Source organism: Poromitra crassiceps (genome assembly GCF_964638095.1).
Source record: "Poromitra crassiceps genome assembly, chromosome: 5".
Classification (NCBI taxonomy): domain Eukaryota; kingdom Metazoa; phylum Chordata; class Actinopteri; order Beryciformes; family Melamphaidae; genus Poromitra; species Poromitra crassiceps.
The window spans coordinates 42,226,083-42,241,428 of record NC_139642.1 but is presented as its reverse complement, the minus strand read 5'-3'; the positions used below and the strand labels follow the sequence as shown (position 1 = coordinate 42,241,428).

Sequence of the window (15,346 nt, the reverse complement as noted above, 5' to 3'; positions counted from 1 at the left end):
ATCAGTTTGTTTTGAAGTACTTATTTGACATATAAAAAGGGATGATTGACAGCTGTGGCAGCCAGTCTCAAGCCGTCATCTACATGCTACAGGCTCTTCACCTTATAGATCTGTTTTAGATAGAGAAGACACTGCTTGGTAAAACAAAGGGAAGACACTGCTTGATCTGTCTACCAGACTGTATATCGATGGACCGCAATAAAAAGGACATTGTTTTGAGAAAGCTGCGGGAAGTTGGTTGGGGACTTAAGTAAGTTCAGAAAATAATGTGTTTTATTAGTTACTCCAGCTACGTTATCGTTTATTTTAATACACAATGGTTTTAATGGAAGCAGACTAGCATTAACCGCTTGTCTGTTTTGCCGGTTTTTGTCGGCTTCATATTACTCTAACCTAACAACCGATAACGATAGCTGGAATAACACAATAATAGACACATATTTTCAGAACTTACCAGGTTTTCCAACTACCTGCATATGCCAGGAAATGTGTTTTATAATGTTAACTCCCGGGTCTAACCATAACATGGGGCCTACACAAGTGTACACAACAACCAGCCAATAGCTAATCGCTAACACGTTAGCGTTAGCTTACAGACACTGGAGGTTTTATTTTTGGTATTAAAGCAATAAACGTTTTTATATGGATATCTCAGGGAGGTGCTTTGACTGTGGGGATGTTCGTTCAATCTTCACAAGCTCCTCTCTTAGCTGTTGTAAGGATATACAGAGAAGAGACTAGGCAGGCTGGCGAACATTGTGTAAAACAGAAGGAACACACTGCTTTATGTGTCTACCAGACTGTATATCGATTAGAGATGCTGCGATCAAGATTTTTCAATTCCGATCCGATTTCGATATTTTAGCTCAAAACCGATCCGATTCCGATCAAATTTCGATACCCGATTCGATACCGATTTCGATCCGATACCGATACAGCACATATTTAAGTCTCTCTATGCTGTCTGATAGCTAGCAGGCAACAAACATTTTTAGGGTTAGGTATGTATGTGTGTGCTTTGGTAATATAGTATGTAAACAATTTAGTTCATCTAATTCATTTGATGTAAAACTAAAACATAACAATCAAATTAGGGCTGGGCGATATGGCCTCTAAAGAATATTGCAATGTTTTTCGGCTATATCGCGATACACGATATATATCTCGATATTTTTGAAATCTCTCATAAATGCTCAATTTAACCCTTCAGGGTTCATACACATTTTGACCAATGGATTTCCATGACTTTATCATAAGTTCTTAACCTGTATTTTATGCACACCTGGGGTAAAAAAGAAGAAGAAAGAAAGGGCAAATGTTGTGAGCAAAGATGGATTTAATATTCCATAGCTCTGACCTAAGCAAATCTGACATCACTATTGTGATATAATATTTTTTTTAGTAAAGTGTATCACTCAATAGTCATTACAAAAAATAATGGCTTTTATAGAACCGAAAGCCTAGCTGCTTAGTCTGCAGATAAAACATAAAAAAATACATTTAGACTCTTATTGGCATGACGGCAACATATAAGCGGTCTGAATTTTGCATGGGGCCAGTTCTATAGTGAGGCATGGAAAGCCTCACTATACGCCATCTGTGTCGTTTCACTTTTGACTGAAAAATGATGCCTGTAGTCTAGATTAAAGAAAATACATGTATGTGATGTTGACAATTATGTAGGCTATGTGCGCATTCGTTTTCCTTATAGATCATGAGTGCTCCGCAGCTAGCTACGTTAGCTTGCATGTAACGTTAACGTTAGTTGATTTTGGAGACACAAACCCTGGACGTTACATTTTGAGTAGGCTAATGCATGAGGTTCTCTATGGTTTACGCCAGCTCTGGGAGTATGAAATGCTTTAAATGCGGGGGTTTTGGTCACAACAAGCTTGTGGAGCGCTTCCCTGCAACTAGATAGCCTAAACAGCTAGCTAACGTTAGCCCCGTTAGCCATCATCACAACAACTAACGTTAACGCCAAAACAAATCCGCTGCCTCATCCCCACGTTTGGTTTAGCGTAACGCCAGCTCAGACTTTCCCCTAATCTCAGAAACCTTGCGGGACATGTCTTGCAAATTGCAATAGTGGTTGTTTCTGTCAGCCACACTGGGGGCAGCCATGTTTTGCCAGTCTATGGTGCGGACGCGTGATTTCGAATCGCACATAGGTTAAGGACGGGTGTGTCTGACGTTTTGGCCCTGGCCTCTGTGTGCTGCTGCTGCATGCTGGATAGAAATCCTGGAGCGGAGTCATGGAATGGAGTGCTTATATCGGAGCCTTGGATCGGTCATTTTCGCTGGAATCCGATCCGATCCGATCCATGTTTTTTGGCTGATATCGCGCCGATATCCGATCACATGATCGGATCGCAGCATCTCTAATATCGATGGACCGCGTTAGCTAGCTAATTAGCCATGTTAGCTGCCTCAGTAGGTAACGTTAGCCTATAGAGAGTATTTATCTGACGTTTATGTTAGCTACTCCTCAAACCTGCGGGTGGAAATGGTTTATGCGATGCGATGTATGTTGAAGCAAGACAACGTTTTAATGTACCTTGAATTTGACAAATTACGACGGGTCGTGCTCACGCAGATCTAAGCCCTGGCCATCCTAGGCTCAACGCGAGACTCATCAGTCATTCGGATGAGTCTTGCGTTGAGGCTATGGCCATCTGTATTTTTACAAACGCCGAAATATTCCCATACAGCCGACGTTTTTAGATGGGGGAAAGTTCAGGGGGGTCCTTGCGTTCTCCTGCTTTATCACACACATGATTGTAAACACACAGGGACAGCTCCTCACAGCTCCTCTCTACTGTGCGTCTGGCATGCAGCAAGGGGGAGGGGCCGCGTAAGCTGCATTCTGCAAAGCGACCTGGGCATGTTGTTTTGGGGAAACAGCTGATACCGTGAGGAAGGTATGACGGCAAATCTTAGTGGGGCAGCGGCGCCCTCTAGTGGCCGGCCGCCATTTAGTCGCCTAAAACGGTGCATAATGTCTTGGCGACATGCGGGAATGTAAGGCCCCTGGTGCATTACCAGCACCGGGGCCAAAAATGTTACTTGCTCAAACCAAGCGATTCGACTATACTTAGAATCAGGGGAGACAATGCAACATTTCACTCACAAAAAATAAAAAAAATAAAATAAATTTTTTATTTTTTTTACATTTTATTTTTATTTTCGAATTTCGATTAAAAGTCGACTTTGGCCAGCGAATTTCGAATAGTGTTTTTGCTAGAAATGCCCATCCCTAGAACTAAGTGTTCATTATTGTGGTACTGCATGTGCCCCTTTTTAACATTGAGCACATGCCCCTCTAAACGTCTGCACGGCCCTGTCCCATAGGGACTAATAATAGGGACTACTAATAGGGACTACTAATAGGGAGTAATGCGTCCCTAGAGGTCTTGTGACTCACACCCTCTGAATGTAATTTAGATGTGTTTGTTTTTTCACTCATTTAGATAATGAGGAAGGTAATACTGAAAGCAATATAATTAGTTTCAGTAAAACGATCAATAATAACAGCAGTACCATTATACTATGTTATTTATCCTAGCATTTTCTGATGTTTGTGAAAATAATGAATGGCACATTGAAACAGACATAATTAGGCTATATTAACCTTCTGAAGAGGCATTGTAACATTTTGATCTCAATTAAACTGCTTCATGTCTACACAGCTTGATGTGGTATTTGTGATGTGGTATTTAAAATTGTGACTTTTGACTCTTTGTTTTGATCCAGACTTTCAAAGTACAATTTGGAAACACCTTACAAACTCCCCTTCTTCTAATTCAATCATGAGAGACCGGTCAGTAAGGTTTAACAAGAGACTTTATTTAGCAAATGGCATGCATGGCAAGTACTTTGGCGTATGACTCCATTGTAAGATGGCGCTCCTCTTTTGGTGAGAGGGCGGCATCTATTTGGACTAGAAGAGAGAATCATTCCCCCCGTGGGGGATTCTCCAGGAGTCAAGACTCGTTGGTGGTGGCCTGGGGAGGTGGGTGGGGTGAAATGACTGCTTCAGAGGATGGTTTTAGGGGGAATGAACAGCCGCGATGCCGGCTGCTGCTATGATCCGCCAGAGTGGGGGGTGACGTAGAACCCTTGCTATATATACTAGGATGAACTGACGTCATGACTGACGTCGTGACTGACGTCATGAACTGAGGACAACTGATGTCATGACTGACGTCACGCTTGGGATTGACTGACGTCACGGGCTGATCAGGTAATACAGATATGCCGGCCTCTCTCTCAGCTTGAAATTTGGTATGGAAACCTCACTTCATGATTTTTCTATCATACAAACATGAAGTTCCTATCCACCTTATTTTTGAATGCCCCACTGTAAAAAATAATTGTGGGTACAAGGTCCGGTTTAACGTGACTTATTGTTGCAGCTTGCCATTTCCTTTGTTATACTCGGCTGCAGACCCGAATTATAAACCGGAAACTGGAGTACGTTATAAAAGTTATAAATATAGTCACGTTATAAACATCTAACCAACGCTGGGGGTCCTTATGGAAACAGTGTTTCCACTGGTCGGATGACGATGACGATCTGATCTTCTGCATGTTTTTAGTGGGGGGGTTATATACGGAGAAACCCCCTGGAGGGAGCACGGGGAGAACATGCAAACTCCACACAGAGAGAAAGGCCCTTTCGACGAGATAACCCACCTGGGCAGTAGGCACTGAAGATATGGGGGGGAACACAACCACTTGAACCACAGTGCCCACAGTGTCCCAGGCGAGAATCGTACTCAGGACCTTCTAACTGTGAGGCGACAGCACTACCGACTGCGCCACCGTACCCCCGTACCACCGTACTGTGGCACAGTAGCCGACTACCCACAATGCATTACGTTATCCCAGCACCCGAACGACACGGCTATAAAGCAGAATGGCGCTGCTGTAAAATCCTCATAGACTTTTTTTTTTTCAAGTTAAAACAGTGTAAAAATTACACTGGAAGCGGAAGAAGCACCCATCAGGCATCATGGCAGCTAGAAATAAGGTGGATATATTATCTTTTTGTGTGCATTTATCCTACTTCGAACACGGGTGTCTTTTCAGTTCAAAGTTCTCTGAGCTGAAGACATGGCTGCTGATGCGATAAGAAAGAGAGAGAAGCTTTTGGTGACTCACTGTCAACAATGAAGAGGAAAATGTGTGTCTCGCTGTGTCAACTGTGTAGGCTGAAAACTAAAATGTCAGAGTATTTTAGAATCTCACTTGTTCTTTTGCCTTTAATGAACTCAGCTGAACTATGAAAGCTATGAAAGCTTTTTTGCATGCTGAAGCATCATCCCACTCTTTAAAGTACTTGTAAATGTAAACATAGGTTAGATTCACCCCAGCAAGAACATACTCAGGTGTTTAACACAGCCTTTATGAAATTGGTTGCATAATAAAAATATATATATATATATATATATATAAATTAGATGATTCACACACTGTATGCTGTACATGGCTCAGCTCTGTAGTCACTTAGCCCTGTGCGCTTTAAAAGCAAGACTATGTAAAACCTAGTATAGCTGACCTGCAGTGTTGTGTTGCCAACTCTTTTCCAAGGAAAGTAGCTTAGTGGCTGCTCAGAAAGATGATAGAAGTCACCAGATGGCGTCATATGATAATGTCATATAATCAATATATAAGGCTGCACTTGCTGTGCATGCCGTGGCGTAACCTGTTTTAATATTAACTGCTGACTCTGCCTGCCCAGGCCAGATTCAGCATACATAACAAGTTAACAGTGTTTCCTACTGGATTTAGTGAGACTGTGGTGGGTGTGGACCTCAGACCCTCTCTAGGCCCTAGGGCATTGGTTCCCAAACTGTGGTCCGCGGACCACTGGTGGTCCGAATGGCTCTGCCACTGTGTACAGTGTGTCTGTGTGTGTCCATTTTTAACCAGCTAACCAGTAGCCTTATATTGTCATTTAGCCTTTCCGCTGCTATGCTTAAATCATTATTTTAACCATATTATTATTTATGCAGTGGAAATGGTCCCTGGGAAATTTGGTTTGGTACGTAATGGTACTTGGACGGAAAAGTTTGGGAACCCCTGCTCTAGGGGGTCCGGGGGGGAAATTAAGCCAAAATTAAGAGGCTAGGTCTATGAAGAACTTTATGCTCTTATAAACAAGTGAATTGTTTATTTGGCTTTCAAAATTCTAGTACTTTGAGAGTCCATTTTAATCTATTTTATTCTTTTTTTATTTTGTAGAGAAAATATTGTAGAAGAATGGGAAGACATTACATTAAAACCCAATTTAAATTTGTGATATGAAAAATTAAAGGTGACCTATGCTTTTCCATATTATTTTTGTATCATATACTGTTACAATGTTGAATGTTAATATTAAACATGGCAAAAGTTTCAAAGAATGAGATTTCGACTGCTCTGAATGGGAGGTTAGGAGATTTGAACCAGAACACAGGGGCTGTGATGTCAGATGGACACTGAATGCCTGATTGGTCATTAGAAGAACCAAAAGCTGAATGCAACAAGGCCACGCCTTCTTCTTTGGCGGTGTTGGGAAATAAAAGTTGATGAGGCAGGTTGGGGGGAAAGTGGGTATGGCGGAAAAGTAATTTACAACACAACAACAAGATCATAAATTATTGATATCTATGAGTGTGCGAGTATCGGAGGGTGGATTTTTAACTCTTGATGTCTACTGTATCATTTTGTGACAGAAAGGTTAGCCAACTCATGCTGGGCTTAATCTTGCTGGACAGACCTCGGTATTATGATCAATGGCCAAGTGAGAACTAAATATTGCAATCAATCACTTATAAAGTGCTATTCTATGAATGTCAGTGGGCATGAAATTGGACAGTCAGCAGGACATAAAAGTGCACTCTTTGCTGCCAGAAGTTAACAGACTCAACAGCTTCATAAATGATATCGTCATTTTCTTGGAGAAATTCCCGCGATTTTACAGTTGTGGCTAAAACTAATAGTGAACTCAAATGCTGGAGGCAAATAAGTTTAGGGTTGACTTTGAAACATGGTGATGAGGAAAGGAAAGGATTGCTGCCTGTATAAATTGAGATGCTCACTGAGGTGAACAAGAACAAAACTAGATTGTGATAACCTTTGCAAAGCGATGATTTATTACGCTATGTTTCTCATGCACTTTTTCCTCTCACATAAAGCGCCTTGCCGGCAACCACTCTTTAATCAAAAAGGCTTTTTCTGATCCAGAGCCTGCCTTGACATGCTGGTGCAACTGCCGGACCTGCAGTCATAAGTGAACCCACACGTCACGACCCTCTTTGTAGCTCGTGGATGACTTTGCTGTACAGTATTATCCATTGCATATATGTGTCAAGGAACCTTACGTGTGCAATTCAGCTGTGCAATGCTTTCTTTCTTTCTTTCTTTTCTTTCACATTTTTCTCCCATTTTCTCCCAATTGTACTTGACCAATCCCCCCTGCTGTCCTGGTCGTTGCTCCACCCCCTCTGCCGATCTGGGGAGAGTTGTAGATGAGCACATACTTCCTCTGATACATGTGCAGTCGCCAGCCGCTTCGTTTTCGCTCACAGCGAGGAGTTTCACCGCCAGGATGTAGCCAGTGGGATGGGTCACCCTATTCTCCCCAGTTCCCCTCCCCCCGAACTGGTGCCCTCACCAGAGGAGTACAGCGACCAGTACACATACCCTTAATCCGGCTTTCCACTCGCAGACACGGCCAATTGTGCCTGTATGGACCCGCGAGCAAGTCGGAGGTAGCACGTGGGCTCGAACCTGCGAGTCTGCGACCCTCATGTTGGTAGGCACCGCTGCACTACCCGGACGCCCTCAGCAATGCTTTATTTCTAATGCACAGACTGTCTCCTTTTCCAGATCTGTCTGCTGCGGTCCAGAAGTTCTCCCAGTCCCTGCAGGAGTTCCAGTTCGAGTGCATAGGTGATGCAGAAACTGATGACGAGGTGAATATCGGTAAGTGTCGTTAAGGCCGGGCCTGGGAGGGTTTCTCTTTCCCCCCAATCTTTCATCTCCTTCCTCTCTTCTCTTCCCAATTAGTTGGACTGTCACCTCAATCATGACCTTTTCCCTGGCATTTCCGTAAGGATTCTCTGGGGAGCGGCTTGGCTGTTCTCCTCAGACGTAACATGAGAGCCAATGTCCCCTGGTCCTTGACCGAGTACTCAAAATATGATGTGATATTATTATCTTGGAGCAAGCTTATATCAATACAAAGTAAAGTGAAAAGAGAAGGGTGGAAACACTTTACAATGCCTTTATTCCAGTGTATTAACCTGTGTACTAGCCTATGGAAAAATTGTGTAATTAATGTAATGTAATAATTGCTGTGATGAAAATCTGCTTAATATGTAGGTTACTATATGTCACAATGGTGTCACAATGTAATGTTACTTCAAAGTGTCATTCAAACATACAGTAATTTACTAATTAGAAATGTGTTCTGGCACCTGACATAAGTGCAGAGTGAAGTGCCATTTCCCATTCTTTTATTTACTGAATTAATGTAATATTGTGCCCCACTGAGAGCTAGGTTATTATAATATACTAGGCAGCTCACACGCAACGCGCGCTAGATTCCTAGGCTCGCCCACTGCGTGGCCTCGCCCCGCTCTGCAGCTCTCTCTCTCACGCCATATGCAGCTCGGCCGCTGCGTGGACTTGCCCGCAGCTTGGCTGCAGCGTGGCCTCGCCCGCAGCTCAGCTGCTGCGTGGCCTCGCCTGCTCTATTGGCATGCCCAGCGCACAATTGCGCAACTTTGCAACACTGATGACATCACTCACTGATGACAACACAATGATGTCACAATTGCTCGAGTGTGTGCATCACTGATGACATCACAATTGCTCTTATGGCATCACTGATGATGTCACAATGCCTAGGACATCATCACTGATGTCACAATGAACGATTGCTCAAGTGACATCACTGATGACATCACTTCCAGTTGAGTGACATCACTTCTGGGACAAAAACTGCTCCCACTTGCTCCCTTTTAATATAGATGAAGTAATGTTTGATTATTCAGCAACAGAAAATTCATTGTTTTTGTTTACAAACTTATTCTGGCATTTTCAAATTGTCATAAATCTTATGAATGTATAAATTCTGGTCACAAACCCTGGCAAACGTACCACAAAAGACGAAATAAAGCAATAGAAATACTACATGCATTAACAGTACAGTGTACTTAACTGGTTGTTAAGTTGGAATGACTTCATTAATGTAAAGCATATCACTGCATTTATAACTGTATTTACAATTTACAATCTTTTTTCATCGGTTAGAATACACAGGAATAAGACCATCAATAAGTGTTACCAGAAAGGATTTAACAGACTCAGTGGGAAATGTTTTCAGACAGAAGTTTAGCATACTAATTCCTTGAAAGGGAGATCAGCTTCATGAGTATAGATCTCGCAATTGTCCGCATTGCATGTATAATTAATGGTATTGATTTGCTTATGATGCTTCCCCTGTATCTTCTTTCATGCCTTTAAGAGATCAAAGCGACTAATTGTGATCAGTGTCAGAGATTAATGAAGGTGTGAACCTCTGAGCCTGCACGAGGAATATGAAAGCAGCTTAGCAGAAGGCTTCTGTGCCTCTAATGGGCACGACTCCCCGTCTGGCCTCTGCTTTCGCTTCTTCTTTCTTCTTTGAACTGCTCATTATCCCCAGCTTGAGTCCCTCGCTCTGTGGATCTGCTCAAGCACTGTCCATCTGGGTGGCCTGGGGTGGATATGAACCTCCTCCACATGTCATGTGAATGATATGAACCTCCTCCACATGTCATGTGAATGATATTAACCTCCTCCACATGTCATGTGAATGATATGAACCTCCTCCACATGTCATGTGAATGATATGAACCTCCTCCACATGTCATGTGAATGATATGAACCTCCTCTACATGTCATGTGAATGATATGAACCTCCTCCACATGTCATGTGAATGATATGAACCTCCTCCACATGGCATGTGAATGATATGAACCTCCTCCACATGTCATGTGAATGATATGAACCTCCTCTACATGTCATGTGAATGATATGAACCTCCTCTACATGGCATGTTCATGTGAATGATATGAACCTCATCCACATGGCATGTTCATGTGAATGATATGAACCTCCTCCACATGTCATGTGAATGATATGAACCTCCTCCACATGTCATGTGAATGATATGAACCTCCTCCACATGTCATGTGAATGATATGAACCTCCTCCACATGGCATGTGAATGATATGAACCTCCTCCACATGTCATGTGAATGATATGAACCTCCTCTACATGTCATGTGAATGATATGAACCTCCTCTACATGGCATGTTCATGTGAATGATATGAACCTCATCCACATGGCATGTTCATGTGAATGATATGAACCTCCTCCACATGTCATGTGAATGATATGAACCTCCTCCACATGGTATGTTCATGTGAATGATATGAACCTCATCCACATGGCATGTTTGTTCATGTGAATGATATGAACCTCCTCCACATGTCATGTGAATGATATGAACCTCCTCCACATGTCATGTGAATGATATGAACCTCCTCTACATGGCATGTTCATGTGAATGATATGAACCTCATCCACATGGCATGTTTGTTCATGTGAATGATATGAACCTCCTCCACATGTCATGTGAATGATATTAACCTCCTCCACATGTCATGTGAATGATATGAACCTCCTCCACATGTCATGTGAATGATATGAACCTCCTCTACATGGCATGTTCATGTGAATGATATGAACCTCATCCACATGTCATGTTCATGTGAATGATATGAACCTCCTCCACATGTCATGTGAATGATATGAACCTCCTCCACATGTCATGTGAATGATATGAACCTCCTCCACATGTCATGTGAATGATATGAACCTCCTCCACATGTCATGTGAATGATATGAACCTCCTCTACATGGCATGTTCATGTGAATGATATGAACCTCATCCACATGTCATGTTCATGTGAATGATATGAACCTCCTCCACATGTCATGTGAATGATATGAACCTCCTCCACATGTCATGTGAATGATATGAACCTCCTCCACATGTCATGTGAATGATATGAACCTCCTCCACATGTCATGTGAATGATATGAACCTCCTCCACATGTCATGTGAATGATATGAACCTCCTCCACATGTCATGTTCATGTGAATGATATTAACCTCCTCCACATGTCATGTGAATGATATGAACCTCCTCCACATGTCATGTGAATGATATGAACCTCCTCCACATGGCATGTTCATGTGAATGATATGAACCTCCTCCACATGTCATGTTCATGTGAATGATATGAACCTCCTCCACATGTCATGTGAATGATATGAACCTCCTCCACATGTCATGTGAATGATATGAACCTCCTCCACATGGCATGTTCATGTGAATGATATGAACCTCCTCCACATGACATGTTCATGTGAATGATATGAACCTCCTCCACATGGCATGTTCATGTGAATGATATGAACCTCCTCCACATGGCATGTTCATGTGAATGATATGAACCTCCTCCACATGTCATGTTCATGTGAATGATATGAACCTCCTCCACATGACATGTTCATGTGAATATGAACCTCCTCCACATGTTGTCATGTTCATGTGAATGATATGAACCTCCTCCACATGACATGTTCATGTGAATGATATGAACCTCCTCCACATGGCATGTTCATGTGAATGATATGAACCTCCTCCACATGGCATGTTCATGTGAATGATATGAACCTCCTCCACATGGCATGTTCATGTGAATGATATGAACCTCCTCCACATGTTGTCATGTTCATGTGAATAATATGAACCTCCTCCACATGTTGTCATGTTCATGTGAATAATATGAACCTCCTCCACATGTTGTCATGTTCATGTGAATAATATGAACCTCCTCCACATGTTGTCATGTTCATGTGAATGATATGAACCTCCTCCACATGACATGTTCATGTGAATGATATGAACCTCCTCCACATGGCATGTTCATGTGAATGATATGAACCTCCTCCACATGTTCATGTGAATGATATGAACCTCCTCCACATGGCATGTTCATGTGAATGATATGAACCTCCTCCACATGGCATGTTCATGTGAATGATATGAACCTCCTCCACATGACATGTTCATGTGAATGATATGAACCTCCTCCACATGGCATGTTCATGTGAATGATATGAACCTCCTCCACATGACATGTTCATGTGCTGCAGAGGCCTGTGTGGTAGACCAGGTTTGAGAGAAGAGAAGACCAATTTTGCTTATTGGGGAAACCCACACCCAAAATCCAGGCCTCATTAGGTTCTAGCATGCTTTAATCTGAAGCAGTGCTGGCTTTCCCCTGGCCTCTTCTCAAGAGTACTGTTGATCTCAGATTGAACCATGGATATTTGGCTGCCCACCTGTTATCCAGTTGGACCTGCCCGGTCTTTATAGTGCCGACTGCTGGCATGGTGGAGCGCGCTCAAATGACAGAGGCGCGGGCATCTGTTGGGAAGTATTTTTATTGACTGTCTAAGTGGCAAATTAATTTGGTAGGTCTTTAGTCAGGACCTCCGTGGCTGCAACACAGGCAATCACTGTTCAAACACTAGTGGACTGATTTGATGGCTTCATGTAATATGTGTAATAAAAGAAAATGAGAGAGAGATTCCTTATATCCACAACACACAATTCCCTGCACCAATATGCTATTTTGTGTGTCAGAATTGAGTTTTTGTGTTCGATATCTCCTTAAAGTGAAATGCTTTCCTCTCACACTGCTTTGTTTCCTCACCATCTCAGAGAGAAAAGGCCATGATGACTATTTGAGGGGGGAAATGTAATAGCCTGTTGAAATCAATCTAGTCATCAATGAAAGTGAGCTTTCTGACTGACATGGCCAGACCCCTGTGCGAATGCCAGCCACCATCTTGATGCAGCATTGGTACAGTTCACTTTGATGCTCCCAACTTCCACACAGGACATCAGGATCCTGTATGTGCTGGCAGACGGGTTCACCTGACCTTCTATTGATTTCTCTCTATGACTTCCTGGAGTGACATTCACATTCCACACCAGTTATCTAGGAATCAATGGGGCCAAAAGATTGATGTGGCTTTAGAAATTTTAATTTTTGGAGAAGTTGCAGGCCTTTGTCCCAGAAGGTCATTCCTTTGGTGTCTCAAGTGTTCAGACTGTGGTGGGGTCAGATGAACTCAACATCTCCAACTAAAAAGCTAGAAAGGGAACCTTTACAGCTTTAAGCCATTAAAGCCATACTGGTTGCAACTGGTGTGAAATGCTTTACCTTTTCCACGTAGCTACAGATCTTCTTTTAGCATGCAAATATATAGCATTATTTCAACTATCACTTTACAGCTTTACTCCATCTTGTCCAGAGGGAAGAAAAGTTATATTATATATGACTTATTAGTATTATGTTTAGTCTTCTTATTACACTTAGCCAGCACAGTATATAAGTGTTCATCATTTCAACAGCAATCTCTGGAGGTGGGTGACATTTATTTGGTACAGAGATGTATCAGGTCTACTACTGCCTTAGCTCCATTTAGCAGTGAATGATATGCAAGCTGTAACCCCACTTTGACTCCTATTTCCTTCCTTCGGAGTGTAATCTTGTCCCATCAGCGGCTCCAGCTGTGGCCTTTACCCCCTGAGAGGTTTGCGTGGTTGATAAAGGAGCCAGTGGTGCTAATAGGAGGCCAGCCTGCCTGCAGGATCACTGGCACAAAATCACTGCTCCCTGCTCTTGAAAAGCTTTGGTGTGTAAATGGACCAAAGTGTCTGAGATGATGCATGGACCCTCATGCCAGGCTGATAATGACGTTGCTGTGTTGGCGAGCACACACAGCCCGACCGCTGCTAAATGGCCGGACACGGGGTGTGTCACAAGGGCTGACCAACAGAGGCCACCTCCTATTTGGCCTCGCATCTAATGAAGCTGCGAAGCTATCAAGGCACAGTTCACTGCCATATAAGCCTCCATGTACTGTATGCCTGAATCCATCCCGTCCTGCAGAGTGGAATATGGGCTCTGACTGTAGCAGGACAGATGGTGCGAACATCATCTCTGCCACATCAGTGTCCCCTACACCAGCGGTTCTCAAAGTGGGGTCCGGTGACACCCAGGGGTCCTTGAGGGGGTTCGAGGGGGTCCCCAGCAAAAAAGGGAATAATTTATTTGGACTATAATTCCATCCGTAAGTAACACAATGACAGAATGTATGACTATTTTGGTCATGGGTTTCATACACTTTCTGTAATGAGAGAAAATCGTATCAAATGGGGGTCCGTGGTCTCATCTCTGTCAGTGTAGGGGTCCTTGACATGAAAAAGTTTGCAGCAGTGTAGGTAGGCAGCAGGTGAGGAAAATAAAGGGAAGCAATCAGTGTTTCCATTCAATGAAAGTGTTGTTTATTACTGCCAGTCTGGGCTTTAAATTGGACAGCTGCATGATTTTATTAGCTTGAGAGAAGTGCTGCGCAGAAATAAACTCTTTAACGCCATGCTACAGGCCTTGAGGGGTGCCAGCACCATCTGATGCTTAATGACTGAGCCACTGACTCTTTTTTACACCCTCCATCAACTGAAAGCAATAACACAGTCACAGTGTAACGCAGTGGATCTGTGGCTATTTGCTCAAATGGTGATCATATTGACCTCTGGTGCATCGTCGTCTTATGCTCATGCGTTTAATGGCGACACAGACATATTTCACGTTACATAAATAATCTTTCTTTATGTTTGTTTCAGCCCAGTCATTCAAAGAATTCTCCCAGCTGCTGAATACTGTCGAAGAGGAAAGGAGACGCTTGGTGAGAACGGTTTTGTTTTAATTTTTATTTCAGAAATAGAAGAATACATGAAACAAAAGGTGTATATTTGAACGCAGATAACAAAGAAAGTGTTACTTGAAGCATTTATTTTCATTGAGGGCCTTTATGGAAGGCAGAGTAAAAATAACTTGAAAACACCATAAAAACAGTCAAAAGATCATAGGATCATATACATACATGGCACTCTAGTGAAATGGTCTTAAAGAAGAATAGCAGTGTCACTCACAGTTATAGCCCATTATAGCCCAGTTTACATTTCCCCCAGTCCTTTTTCAATGCATGCTGTATATCATTTTTGTTTGTTTTGTTTTATTGATATTTACTAATCTTTCCTCGTTTTAAAACACAAACGTCACGGCATCAAACCTCACCCCCCCTAACGCTATCCTCGTGAACAAAGATGTCCCTAAAAAAAAAAGACATGGATGTGACAGTGAAGTTTGTACGGATCGGTGG

At 42.6% G+C, this 15,346-nt stretch overlaps 1 protein-coding gene across 1 annotated transcript in view; it reads left to right on the top strand.

Annotated features, from left to right (window-relative positions):
* Window positions 1-15,346, top strand: part of arhgap42b (Rho GTPase activating protein 42b) — a gene marked incomplete at its 5' end in the record, with an annotated part of 94,422 nt that overhangs the window by 22,759 nt on the left and 56,317 nt on the right. The window contains 2 exons of the mRNA XM_083637133.1: window positions 7,876-7,971; window positions 14,808-14,869. Coding sequence (XP_083493259.1) covers window positions 7,876-7,971; window positions 14,808-14,869 — 158 coding nt within the window. The remainder of the gene's footprint in view (window positions 1-7,875; window positions 7,972-14,807; window positions 14,870-15,346) is intronic.